At 43.4% G+C, this 15,000-nt stretch overlaps 1 protein-coding gene across 1 annotated transcript in view; it reads right to left on the bottom strand.

The window, feature by feature from the left end:
• The window catches only part of LOC308369658 (protein kinase C-binding protein NELL1-like), a gene marked incomplete at both ends in the record, with an annotated part of 172,183 nt that overhangs the window by 57,531 nt on the left and 99,652 nt on the right, over positions 1–15,000 (bottom strand). The window contains one exon of the mRNA XM_080844162.1: positions 7,206–7,331. Within this exon, the coding sequence (XP_080700288.1) occupies positions 7,206–7,331 (126 nt within the window). The remainder of the gene's footprint in view (positions 1–7,205; positions 7,332–15,000) is intronic.

Genomic DNA, 15,000 nt, shown 5'->3' with positions numbered 1-15,000 from the left:
CACACACACACACACACACACACACACACACACACACACACACACACACACACACACACACACACACACACACACACACACACACACACACACACACACACACACACACACACAGCTCCAGGCTCCAGGGACACACAGTCAGTCCTACAGGGCCAGGGAAAAGATTCAAGCCTTCTTTATACCTTGCATTCTCACATTTATTACTTGCTTAATTGGAATTGGATCTAATTAAACTTTCATTATAACATATATCTGGGGGAAAATAAGCATTTTCTTCCTAAACCGTTACTGCTTCAAATGATGTGCTAACTGTTGCATGAAATGAATCTCGTGGCTTTTCCTGAGACTGGTTGGTTAGCAGTTAACCCATTGGCGCCGGATGCTGCGTAGCGCAGCATAGCCCCTCCTGCCGGTTGCTGCGTAGCGCAACATAGGCTTTCCTGCCGGTTGCTGCGTAGCGCAGCATTTTGTACACGTGCTGTTTTCATGACGAATGCAGCATATAACTCACTCTGGTTGGTTAAAATTACACATGGGATGGGTCTTAAGGCTTTGGTAAAGATCAGGTGACCACCAAAACGAACTTTGGTTGGCTGAAAATCACGTCAATCAATCAGAGCCACGCGATATTCTGTGTTTGTTTTCAGTGATACCATGCTGGCTAGCGAGAAGTAGCAGTGAAGAAGTAGCAGTGAACATGGAGTATTTTGATAGCGATGGCATTGATTTCGACATAGATTTTGAAGGATTTGAGTCTTAGAGGGAGGAGGATAATGACTTTGTGCCAGAGGATCCATTAGATACGGCACAGGAGTGGGATTTTGTGGACATGGAAGGAGAGGAGGAGGGATTCCAGGTGGACTGGACAACCGGCAATAATCTGGAGGTAATTATTTATGTTTTGTTTTCTTGTGCGCTCTTCCGAGTTCTCTTCTCTTAGAAAACGGAATGGGCAGTAATGATAGTGGTGATATAGCGATTACTAATGGTGATGATGGTTGATAATATATACATACAATAATGTTAGTTATAGATACAATAATGGCATGACATTTAGCAGACGTTTTTGTCCAAAGATTTTAGATAAGAAAAACAACGTGCAGAACTGTATAGCATAATACAGCATAATGAATAGTAATACAATTATGAATAAATATAAATACTATAAATAACAGTGATGGAACTGGAAAATATTGCTATTCTGTTAGTGTAGCTTTATTGTGTATCTAACTTGAATGTGTACTCCCTGTCTGTGCCTCAATGAGACCTGAACAATTAGCATTTGAACACCTATAACCCCTATACCCCTATACCCTATAGACAGTCTAGTAGGCCATTGTCTTAGCACCAGCTGAGAGGGTGGGTCTCATAATAATACAATGATTGAATGCTTTGTCATATGTATTTTCAGATATCTCCATCTCCAGGATAACGTTGACCCCGCCATGGCTTCATGCTCCATGTGAACCGCGAGGCCAGCTCCACCCCAGGATGTCTCCATCCCTCTCCTCTCCATCCCTCTCCGCTCCTCCCTCCCCATTTATCTTCCCCCCTCCCTCATAATGTTTGCATACTTGAAAATTGTATTTATTGTATTTTATATCATTGATTTATATTGTTTTTGTGTGTTTGAGATTTTTTTTTACAAATGTTATTGTTCTTTGTGTGCTCAGTGAGCAGGTTTGAATGAAACCTACAGTTCTTACCTTCACAATGCTTCTTATTTCATGTTTCTAAGTGCTACAGAGGCTTAGATATTAAGGTTTCTGTAGACGTTGACAATTCTTACTGTTTTCTCAGAAAACCCTCAGGAAATAAGGTACTTTCTCCTAGAATAGCATAGGATTTAGCAGGCGTTTTAAGCAGGCGTTTTAGGCAGAAATGGGTTAAAGAAAAACACTCATGTTCAAAACCCATCAATACTTGCTCTGTAAGCCACAACAAGTGTGGTCCTCAGAGCTTTGACTATTATAAACTAGGCGCATGGACCAGACTGCAGTTTCAGCATATTCAGTGTGGCCTTTGTAATTGCTGGTTACAGTATGCGATGAGGGACCACAGAAAGCTCTCCATGGCCGGGGGGACTACACTATGTACCCAATAAAGTGGCTGCTCAGCAAAAACACATCATTAAAGCCATGTTTTAGACCATGTACAGCCCTGGTCCTTAGTGTCCACACACACACACAGAGACACACACACACACACACACACACACACACACACACACATTAAAGCTACGTCTCAGACCATGTACAGCCCTGGTCCTTGGTGTCCAGTTGAAGAGCCAGTACATCTTCAGACGATGAGCACACTAATCTCTGGACCTGTTACAGTACATTGGCTATCTGTCAAGTGAACTGGTAAGAGGGATAATCAACTTAATGCTCAGTGTGATGATACAATACACTAGTGACGGTACCATTTTACAATAACACTCCATTATAAATGGTTTATAAATAGGTTATTAATTAGGTTGTAAACCCTTTGTAAGTCATTAATAAGCCCTTATAAATGAGTTATAAACATAGTTTGTATACATCGATGCGGGCTCACTTTTTGGGAAGATCCCCATCTTGGCAACCCACTGTCTATCCCTTAACTTGCTTTACTACCCCAATTGCACACTCCCTACCATTCTTGTATCTGTTACTAGAGATTAAACCCCAGGAGCCCCCCCCCCCCCCCCAAAAAAAAACAACTTTACAATAAGGCTCCATTTTGCCAGTTATAAGTGTTTGTAACTGATAACTAATGATGATGTGCTTCACACTTTACAATAAGGCTCCGTTTTGCCAGTTATAAATGTTATTTACTGATTATTAAAGGGTGATTGGTTGTGTAATGAGTAGTGAGCAGTAACTTAATCTTGGATGGATGGATACTTTATTAATCCAGAGGGACATTTTAGGACATCCAGTAGTATCCAGACACAACTTGATGGGTTGCCAAGATGGGGATCTTCCCAAATAGTGAGCCCGCATCGATGTATAAAAACTGTGTTTATAACTAATTTATAAGGGCTAATTAATGACTTACAAAGGGTTTACAACCTTATTTTTAACCTATTTGTAAACCATTTATAAACCATTTATAATGGAGTCTTATTGTAAAGTGGTACCGGAATTTTAAATGGACTTTAAATATATAATAATAATATATAAATAATACCTTGTGTGAGTGATTATTTTTTTATAACTTAACTTAACTCAGTTCAATTTCATTATATTTTGTAGCACTGACTTTAGAATCAGAATCCTTCCCCAGAATATTGGTCATCATGAACAAACAAATTAATCTAGTCAACCATTTTGAAATACAAAACTTGTTAAAGTTTTTTTTTTTTAACAAAAGTCTACTTTGGCCCTTCTTCTGTGATATTGATAGAAAACTAACACTTGGAACACTGCGAAAGACATTTCCAGCACACAACTGAACCATGCTAAGAGAGTATATATACTGTTGTCCCTGAAACCAATCTCAGTCTGCTGTGTCTGGCTATTGAGCGTTTTCAATGGGGAAACCTGTTGAGAGATAGTGTGCCTTTTCCGCTTGCCTTGGATTAGCGGGTATGTGTGTGTGTGTGTGTGTGTGTGTGTGTGTGTGTGTGTGTGTGTGTGTGTGTGTGTGTGTGTGTGTGTGTGTGTGTTAGTGTGTGTGTGTGTGTGTATGTGTGTGTGTGTGTGTGTGTGTGTGTGTGTGTGGGTGTGTGTGTGTGTGTGTGTGTGTGTGTGTGTGTGTGTGTGTGTGTGTGTGTGTGTGTGTGTGTGTGTGTGTGTGTGTGTGTGTGTGTGTGTGTGTGTGTGTGTGTGTGTGTGTGTGTGTGTGTGTGTGTGTGTGTGTGTGTGTGCTTGCCTTGGATTAGAGGGTATGTATTTGGATCACTGTAAGAGTATGGTCTCCCAGGCACATTCTCAGTTCCACTTGGGATGGCATTCAACAGGAGGCCAGTGAGGCATGACTACAATTACTGAGACCTCTAGGATTCACCAAAACATGGAGAAACAGCACATGTCCACAGCCCAATACACACACACACACACACACACACACACACACACACACACACACACACACACACACACACACACACACACACACACACACACACACACACACACACACACACACACAACCAGAGCATTGGGAACATGAGCTGTTTAGATTGCTGAGTGTCAGAGGATTCTCACATAAGCTGTGCAAACACACAAATGCCAAGAATGATTCCATGGTTCCAACAGACAGTTACTCTTGGAAGGAGCTGTGCTCAGTCTGAAAGGCTTCTGTCTGAATATGGAACTGATAGCGGTGTATTTGTCTCTTATAAGATGATGCGATATACGTGCATTACGATACATATATTAATTAATATTCATTTTCCATCATGAATTCAAATAAGCCAATTCTATAAAATGCTCTTCAGAACACTGCAATCACTAAACTTTGTAAAGTCTCTCTAACACTGAAAACAAAAATATGAAATTATATGAAAAAGACAATTTAAGATTAGTGCCACTCTTCTGCTCAGTGCATGTGACTGCATAGGGACATGTCACCGCAGGTTTTACAGCCATCTGACTAAGTCCTTTAAACAAATGATCTCAGTCTTCAGATGCTTGATTAGCCTTTTCAAGCACTTGTTTCACTAGATTAAAGAGTTGCAACCACACCAGCCCCTTGTGGATACAGCTGCCCACTCCAATCTAGACAACTTAAAACCTCTTCTACACTATTTTCTTTCTCTCTACAAGTGCTTTGTGCTCTAGTTACCCTCAGAGACCAATGCAGTTGGGCACACGATTCCATTAAACATTAATTTGAAGGAGAAACAAACATTGCTATCTGCTGCCTGCAGCCTGTCTCTGTCTGGAACCATCTAGAAGATATTCATCTGTGAGATCGATTGACAGCATCATACAAGATGTACTTGTGGGTCAGCACACTGGAGAGATTTCTTGCCATCCCTGCATTCGAAAATCAATGGATATTTCCTATGTCACAATTTCATTGCGCAAAACTCTATAAACCAAGTGTAGAAACATGGCACTAGCAAATATGAACTACTCCCACTCTGCGGTTTAAAAACACCTTTTGTGACAGCATTCTTCTTTGCAGACACTGTATTTCTTGTGTCTGTTTTAATAAAGAAATATACAATACATCTCCCTGGCATGTGAAGGCCAGTTGCATGGAGGGAGGCTACTTGCACTAAATAAGCGTGTGGAGTTAGCCCCTCTAGGGGTGCCTTTTAAAGAACCTGATGGCTATCTGCGCCCTCTCCTCAGAACTGGCCTGTGTGAGCAGATTGAGCAGAGTAGAATATGAAGGACACTGACACCATATGATTAGCTGGTGCTTTGAGTGCCACTCGTAGGTTCCTCTGTGGTATTTTCTTAATGCTAGGTCTAGAACAAGTCATCTTACATTTTCATCTCTGCCATAATGTCTTAAATCTCCTTGCCCATTACTCCTACTATAGAAATCTACTTTTTCTTTCACGATACTCCAGTGGATTGTGTTATAGTCAGATTAATGGTGGAGGGAAAGGTGACGGCCATTACTTCCAACAGCCTCACTTCCAATTGCACAAAGTGCTTCCTGCCCCTTACAGAAGAATAAAAAGGTGACATGCTGAAATAGTAATGCCATTAATGCTAAACTACAAATGTGACAACTGCTAAAGGCACTATAAAGTATTTCACACACACACTCACACACACACACACACACACACACACACACACACACACACACATCTGAAGGAGGAGAATGAGACTCATAATCTGTCCTCTCTGGACTAAACCTGAACCAGCGATGGTCTACCCTAACCCTTTAAACCCGTCAACATGGATCTTTTCTGGTCAACCTTTTCTTTTTAGCTGTCAAGTATTAGCTCATTAAATAACACTTATTCTTCATGTAGCTACAAAACAATGTGATTCCTTCAGCCATATTCTAATCCAATCCAATAATAATCCAATAGCTGGTGCAATGAGCAGTTACACCAAATTAGAAAGGAACCAACTGAAGAAAACACACACATACCGAATGCTATTTAAGTGAGTTCACAACATGTGTGAGAACTAATTATATACACCAGACTTTCTTAACTGTTAGTCTGATCTTTATTAAAGTGCCTCAAGTATTCACACTGTGCATCAGTTTATAGTAATGATAACTGTCAACAACAGAACAACAGGGAACAACTGAAACAGAAGCCACAGAGGAATTGCTAACACATCTGTATTCCAACACAGGTGTCCATATTTCCACACAAATATAAGCTCAGTGACATGTATGTACTGTATGAATATGCTCATGCTTAGCTCAGTGACATGTAGGTACTGTATGAATATGCTCATGCTTAGCTCAGTGACATGTATGTACCGTATGTATATGCTCATGCTTAGCGCAGTGACATGTAGGTACTGTATGTATATGCTCATGCTTAGCGCAGTGACATGTATGTACTGTATGTATATGCTCATGCTTAGCGCAGTGACATGTAGGTACTGTATGAATATGCTCATGCTTAGCGCAGTGACATGTATGTACTGTATGTATATGCTCATGCTTAGCGCAGTGACATGTATGCACTGTTCAGATTGGAACCCAGTAGAAGAGCACACACAGTGAGTATGCCAGATTAGATGGTTCATAAGAACACACACAGTAAGTATGCCAGATTGGATGGTTCATAAGAACACACACAGTAAGTATGCCAGATTAGATGGTTCATAAGAACACACACAGTAAGTATGCCAGATTAGATGGTTCATAAATCGTCGGTTACTTTTCAGCTCTCCAGGATGAAGATTTAGTAGCACTTTTCAGATATTTGACTTACACTCATCTCTGCCAGTTTGAAGGGCATGTGTCTGGCACTTGATGTACAAAGTGTTTTTACAAGAGATCGAGGGGGCTTATGTGGCATCTTGCACTCTTCTGGCAAATGGCACTCAGCAACTCTCAGACTCCAAACACAGGCAAGCAGGGACACGGCAGAGTGGGGGGGCGAGATCACTTCAAAAGATTCCTCCTGGATGCCCTACTACCGTTCTTATCATGTACAAAAGTGCAGGGGACAGACCCTAAGGTAAGAAAGTGCAGGGGACAGACCCTAAGGTAAGAGAGTGCAGGGGACAGACCCTAAGGTAAGAGAGTGCAGGGGACAGACCCTAAGGTAAGAAGCCTGTGTGTCCTACCTGTGCAGGAGTAGTCATCCAGTCTGATGAAGCCTGGCAGGCAGTCGCAGCGATGGCCTCCGGGGAGATTCACACACACAGTGTTCTCCTGGCAGTAATGCATCTGGGTGGCACACTCATCTATATCTGAGGAGACACACACACACACACACACACACTCATTTATATCTGAGGAGACAACGGCACACCAGAGAGTCACACACACACACACACACACACACACACACACACACACACACACACACACACACACACACACACACACTCATCTGTATCTGAGGAGACAACGGCACACCAGAGAGTCACACACACACACACACACACACTCATCTGTATCTGAGGAGACAACGGCACACCAAAGAGTCACACACACACACACACACACACACACTCATTTATATCTGAGGAGACAACGGCACACCAGAGACTCACACACACACACACACACACACACACACACACACACACACACACACACACACACACACACACACACACACACACACACACACACACACACACACACACACACACTCATCTATATCAAAGGAGACAATGGCACACTAAAGAGTCACTTCTGCTGAAAGTCAAAACTGCACTCCCTGAAATGTGCACACACACCACCTAATTAAAAGTATTAGTACCACATTACTTTAGGGCTTCAGATGCATTCATGACTCTTGACAGTAGTTGAAATCTGCCTTCACAAATATCCCTGATATTAATTATTATATAGAAATGACATAGATGTACATGTATATTAATTATTATTTATTAATGTCATAGATGGCTTTTCAAATATCCATGTATATTAATTGTTATATATTGTCATAGATGGCATGTATGCCAATAGGTGCCAAGCTTACAGTGCACTAAAATTAAGTGTTAGCCGAAGTTTTAGTGATGTAATTAGTGTTGTGATTATTCCACTTAATTGCCAGGATTGGGACGAGAACTTGAAGCACTTATGGAGGTGAAGCTCTATTTCTGGCTATGGACCACAAAATGTTAATGTTTTGGAGACGTCAATGCATTATTCATGTTTTAAGCATTTTACACAGCTCAATGAATTCTGAAATGGCTGAACATGGAAATGCAGGTAGTTTGTCCATCCACTTCTCCTGCACATTATCAATGCAGAATGGAAGGCCTGCATTTTAAACTGTGTGAATGGCCAGAGCACATAAACCATTACAGAGAGTCACACCAACATCACAGTTTCAAAACTTCATCTCCAGCTGTCTTGGCAACAGCAGTAAAAGTATGTTCCGGAAAACAGCTACTTGAGGCACTCAATAGTTACAGTCACTTTGACTGTCATGAGGTACTTTAAAACTGAAGTGCCCTTGAAAAGACTTGCAGAAGCATGCGATTACTAACATTAAAAGCACTCCGTTATGAGCACCAATAAAATTAGCCTTCCATGTGATTATGCTGTCGCTGAGAAATATATGGCTGCTGCAGCTTTGTTCACTTCCTCATCGGTTGGGCTTCTTTAAGAATAATCGGCATGCTTACTTCCTCTCGGTTTGAAATCAAGAAGAAGGTGATTTGTTCTACTGAGTAATGGCAGAATGTCTCCACCGACTGCATCATGTGTGTGCTGTTCCCATGGTTGCAAAGTATTCCTGTTATTGGGCTGATGGTTGATGAGACTCTAATGCAGAGTGACATGTTCCTCAGCTAACTGAACATCATGTGTAGAGTTGTGTCTTATTTATTCAAAGGAGAGAGAGAGTTAGAGAGAGAGAGAGAGAGAGAAAGCGCGCAAGAGAGAGAGAGAGAGAGAGAGAGAGAGAGAGAGAGGCACAGCATTTTGGTCAGATACAGAGTGAGTGACCCAGCTAAGAATCCAGCTAAGTGCATGACCTTGTTTTTTAGACACCCAATGAAGTAGAAATGCTGATGGAGAACCACCCCTCATGTCTCCAGTGCATCAGGAGAACCACCCCTCCTGTCTCCAGTGCATCAGGAGAACCACCCCTCCTGTCTCCAGTGCATCAGGCCACATCAGGAAAACCACCCCTCCTGTCTCCAGTGCATCAGGAGAACCACCCCTCCTGTCTCCTGTGCTACAGGCCACATCAGCCCAACCGCTGCTCTCTGTGGGGCAGCCGTGGCCTACTGGTTAGGGTTTCAGGCCGGAAACCGTAGGGTGGCCGGTTTGATCCCCGACCAGTAGGAAAAATGTGGGCGGGGGAAGTGGTAGACCACTGCAGCTCTCCCATGCCCACATCCACGGCTGAAGTGCCCTTGAGCAAGTCACCTAACCCCGATCACTGCTCCCTGGGCGCCGCCAATGGCAGCTCACTGCTCCGGGTTAGTGTGTAACCTCACTTCACTGTGTGTGTGTCACTTCCCTGGATGGGTTAAATGCAGAGGTGGATTTCAGAGCGTGTGTGTCTACACCACCTCTGCCATAGAGAGGACTTTCACTTTTTTTTTCACTTTCACATCACTTCAAAATCCCTGCATCCCAATGCTAATGTACCCTGAAAGTCATCCTTATAAGTGTTTAACTGTAAATCACATTAAGCGAGATATTGTAGGAGTGAGTCGACTGGTGATGGAATCAGGTCAGACAGAGGAGCAAAAGAGATCCATACATCATTTCTTGAAGGTTAAGCATCTCCTCTCTGAGGTATTCCTCTGGAGTGGAGCGCTGAATGGAGAAACTGTCTCAAATGAAATGTCATTCCGTTCATTTACTGCATAGATTACATATACAGTAGAATAGAATAGAATAGAATAGAATAGAATAGAAAAGAAAAGAAAAGAAAAGAAAAGAAAAGAAAAGAAAAGAAAAGAAAAGAAAAGAAAAGAAAAGAAAAGAAAAGAAAAGAATAGAATAGAATAGAAAAGAAAAGAAAAGAAAAGAAAAGAAAAGAAAAGATAAGAATAGAATAGAATAGAATAGAATAGAATAGAATAGAATAGTATAGATGCATACGTGGCTCAGTTATTGGGGTCCATCTATACATAGATGGCAAGTGTGTATCTGCAGACATCAGATCCATCTAGGTGCTACTGCAGTGCACTAAGATAGTGGTGAATACAGTCAGCATATTCATTTTGCGACTGTATGACATGTAATATCATCCATGACTACAAGGTAAAGTATCGGATTCACTCACTCACTCACACACACACACACACACACACACACACACACACACACACACACACACACACACACACACACACACACACACACACACACACACACACACACACACACACACACACACACTGAGAATAGTGCGGTCACTGATACCTTTAAACCTAGAAACCAGGTACGGTAATAAACCCACCTCCCTTTGAAAATACCAAATGACTTTTACATTCCATTTGTGACTCATGACATTTGGTGGCAAGACTTAAATAGTTTTCCATTTATAGGGAATTACTCATACGGTCATAATGTGAAGCTTTACAATAAATGCAGACAGTACATTTCCCAAGCTAGATCCAACTGGAATGCCATTCTGAACCAGGCTCAGTCAAGCAGCCAAGAGACACAGTCACACACACACACACACACACACACACACACACACACACACACACACACACACACACACACACACACACACACACACACACACACACACACACACACACACACACACACACACACACACACACACACTCAGTCAAGCAGCCAGGAGAATCTCCTTTTCCCTGTTTTTACCCCCAGTCCTGAGAGACGCAGAGTCTCAGACCCACATAAAAGGCTGAGAGACTCACAGCACACACTTGCCCTGGACGTGCATCTCAATGAGTACTGTGCTGTGTGTGTGTGTGTGTGTGTGTGTGCGTGTGTATGTGTGTGTGTGTGTGTGTGTGTGCTGTGCCGTGCCGTGCCGTGCCGTGTCGTCCTGTGCCGTGCTGTGCTGCTCGGGCAGGAATGGGTTAAAGGGAAAGCAGTTCTGTCTGACAGAATCGCTGCTCCACTTGTAAACAAAAGGCTCAGAAGACTGACAGTTATTTACTTTAATAAATTATACCTCTTTGGCCACGCACACACACACACACACACACACACACACACACACTTGCGCTGGGTCTGTTATTATTCGCCCCATGGGGTCTGGGCCAATGTGACGACACATGCTGGGAATTTAGAGGAGGGGAGGCAACGCTTCCATCAGTGCTTTTCACGGGGTCATTTCTGGATCCCGCCGTACTGGCAGGCAAAGTGCAGGTGTGAGATTGAGGGCTGAGGCAGAAAAACTCATTACAGTGCGCAGCGGAGGCACAGAGGTCCGTGTGTGTGTGTGTGTGTGTGTGTGTGTGTGTGTGTTCGGCCGCTCCCCCGGCGACAGAGAGGGCCGCACGTGACACGGGGCACCATTCCCAGAATAGAGCGGAGCGGAGCAGCCATGGTCAATCGCCAGAGAGAGGCACTAACCCCTCATCCCCCTCACCCCCCTCATCCCCTGCATGACTACAGCCACCTAGCACTGCCCTACTCCCACACCAGCTAGCACTGCCCTACTCCCACACCAGCTAGCACTGCCCTACTCCCACACCAGCTAGCACTGCCCTACTCCCTACTCCCACACCAGCTAGCACTGCCCTACTCCCACACCAGCTAGCACTGCCCTACTCCCACACCAGCTAGCACTGCCCTACTCCCACACCAGCTAGCACTGCCCTACTCCCACACCAGCTAGCACTGCCCTACTCACACACCAGCTAGCACTGCCCTACTCCCACACCAGCTAGCACTGCCCTACTCCCACAACAGCAAGCACTGCCCTACTCCCACACCAGCTAGCACTGCCCTACTCCCAAACCAGCAAGCACTGCCCTCTCTGGGTGGCCACTACTTTGAACACAACTGAGAGAAGGACAAGGAAGACAATTGCTTGTGAAAGGATAACCAAACATAGGGGTGGCTTACGACTGAATGGGGACCTGCGGCGAGTTACGTTAGGGCAATAACTACAAATACCATTCATCTCAGGTGGTAGGGCACACACACACACACACATACACACACACACACACACACACACACACACACACACAGGAGGTATGACGCACATCAATGTCTTCCTTTGATTGGGAAAGCTGCATCATTCTGCAGCTGCTGGCCATTTTATAAATAAAAATCAGCAGCAAAAAAATGTGTATTCATCATCAGTCTCCATCTTGCCCAGTATGTAATCAGAATCCTCTAAAATTACTAGTGGAGAAGAAATGCCTTTGGATTGTGAGCGACACACATTGATTTGTAATTGCATCTTTGTTTTTCCGATGGGATACTTCTACTAGAAAACACAGCTGAAAGGGTAAATCACTGCTCAAGAGACCCAAAGATTCATTTTGTACCATTTCTTGCACTAGACTAGCACTAGCCCAGGTCAAACCATTATCTGAGCAACAATGTGATCTAAAGGAAGCCAGAATGCTTCTCTGTCAAAATATGGATCCAATTGTGGAACTTTTGGCACACTTTATCCTTTGCAGGCATTACACACACACACATACACATACACTCACACACACACACGTGCGCTCATTCACACACACACACACACACACACACACACACACACACACACACACACACACACACACACACACACACAGAACATCCTCTAAACACCAACTACTTTTTTTTTTACTGATACTGAAAACTGGCACCATGTTATTCCCTTTTTTATTACTGATCTGACCAACTCACTCACCGATAGGATGTTTCGAGTAAGCATAGTTGTTGCACAAAGCATTACAGATGTTTCAACTCAACTCACACAGAATTGTATACTTCACAGGCTCCAAGAGATTGACACCCAGAAGCAGATATACAGTACACTGCCCTTTCACAGAGAAAGAGGATATGTGAAATAGGTTTTCCAAACACAACCTGACTATAATGAATGCTTGATTAGATCAGAGGCGTTTAGTCTCTCGAGCGGTGAATACTGCATTGAGTTCCACACACACTTATCTCATACAGTTGTTCACAAACACACCATCATACTCCTTTGCTATTCTGAGCGTGTGATACTGTACATGAATTTCATTACTTTGACTTCAGTCCCACCCCTTATCTTATTTTTCTTGTAGGAGACACTTCTATATTGCAGCAAAATGCGAAGGTTAGCCTTTTCTCTCAAGACGCTGGCGGCACCTTGTTTGCTCCATTTCAGAATCTTATCTTCATTTCCCGCCAATGATTCATTGCAATAAAAAACTGTAATTCTGCCATTGACTAAGAGCACAGTGTGAGTCACCCTGTGATAAGGGAATACATGCCGCTCACACAGAGCCACGGTACACTAGCTGGTGTGCAAAGAGCTACAGTACACTAGCTGGTGTGCTAAGAGCCACAGTACACTAGCTGGTGTGCTAAGAGCCACGGTTCACTAGCTGGTGTGCTAAGAGCCACAGTTCACTAGCTGGTGTGGGGAGAGCTGAGAGCCACGCTACACTAGCTGGTGTGATGAGAGCCACGGTACACTAGCTGGTGTGCTAAGAGCCACGGTACACTAGCTGGTGTGGGGAGAGCTGAGAGCCACGGTACACTAGCTGGTGTGCTAAGAGCCACGGTACACTAGCTGGTGTGGGGAGACGAGGAGAGGAACAGTGGCTCTGTAACGGAGCTCATCAGCCAGACCATAATGCAGACTGATGGCCAGACATGACAGGGAGAGGTGTGGGGCAGTCGTCTGCTGGGGGGGGGGGGGGCAACACTGCTACATGGACTTTTATCAGCCCTGCTTCCTGGGTCGAATAACGCCATCTGGGACCGTTAAGTTGACAAATCCCCTCCATATTTCTGAATGTGTGATTCCAGTGTCTCCGGGGGCTAGAGGGGATTATTCTCTGAGGTCTGATATCGTAGTCACACTTCCTAGTAAAGCCCAGAATTCAAATTCAATTTCACTGCTGAAAGACAGTGACTGTGCATTACTGTGGTGTGTGTGTGTGTATGTATGTAAGTGTGTGTGTGTGTGTGTGTGTGTGTGTGTGTGTGTGTGTGTGTGTGTGTGTGTGTGTGTGTGTGTGTGTGTGTGTGTGTGTGTGTGTGTGTGTGTGTGTGTGTGTGTTGTGTGTGTGTGTGTGCATTACTGTGGTGTGACACAAGGCAATGCTACAGATTTAGACAGGAAATCAAACTGAATTTCATTTAGGAAGATTAGTCTGCAGTGGAGCAAACTAACAGAACGAAACAACACTTATGCACAGCCTGAAAACAAACGGATCCGAAAATAAAGATTTTTCTGTCTTTCCATTTTTTCTTTCTTTCTTTCTTGCCAACATTTTTTTCTTCTTCTGAATAACTATCACACCACATACCATTTCTCAAAATAATGAAATACCCATCTAACCAGATACTGAAAAAATGAAAAACATAGCCCGGTGACTATTCAACCTGATCGTGTAAAAATAAAGAAATATCTATTTTACCCAATGCTGAGTAATGTAAATAAATCTGTATTTGTTCAGCTTGTCAGTTGCAGCAAGAGATATGTACTACAGCAGAATCAAGTGGTCATACTGACACATCGACATAACAGTCCAAGAACAAGACATTCAACTATGGAACTGCAGGGCTGAATCTTGAGGGGATTTCAACATCTCTCTCATCCAGTAAAATTCATGTTGTATTTAATTAATTTCAGGAGACGACCTGCAAGGCGGCCATATAGTGTTTGTGAAAGGTTTTTGCTTTTCTTCCCGACGATTTTTGGTCTTAGACTTCACAAGAAACTTTGCAGGAATGTAGCCCGACATGGCGGAAACAGAATATAAGCTTTGTCCCTATGTGGGCGTTTTCCTT

Source organism: Sprattus sprattus, assembly GCF_963457725.1.
Source record: "Sprattus sprattus genome assembly, chromosome: 8".
Taxonomy (NCBI): Eukaryota; Metazoa; Chordata; class Actinopteri; order Clupeiformes; family Clupeidae; genus Sprattus; species Sprattus sprattus.
This window is presented reverse-complemented; position numbering and strand designations above follow the sequence as displayed.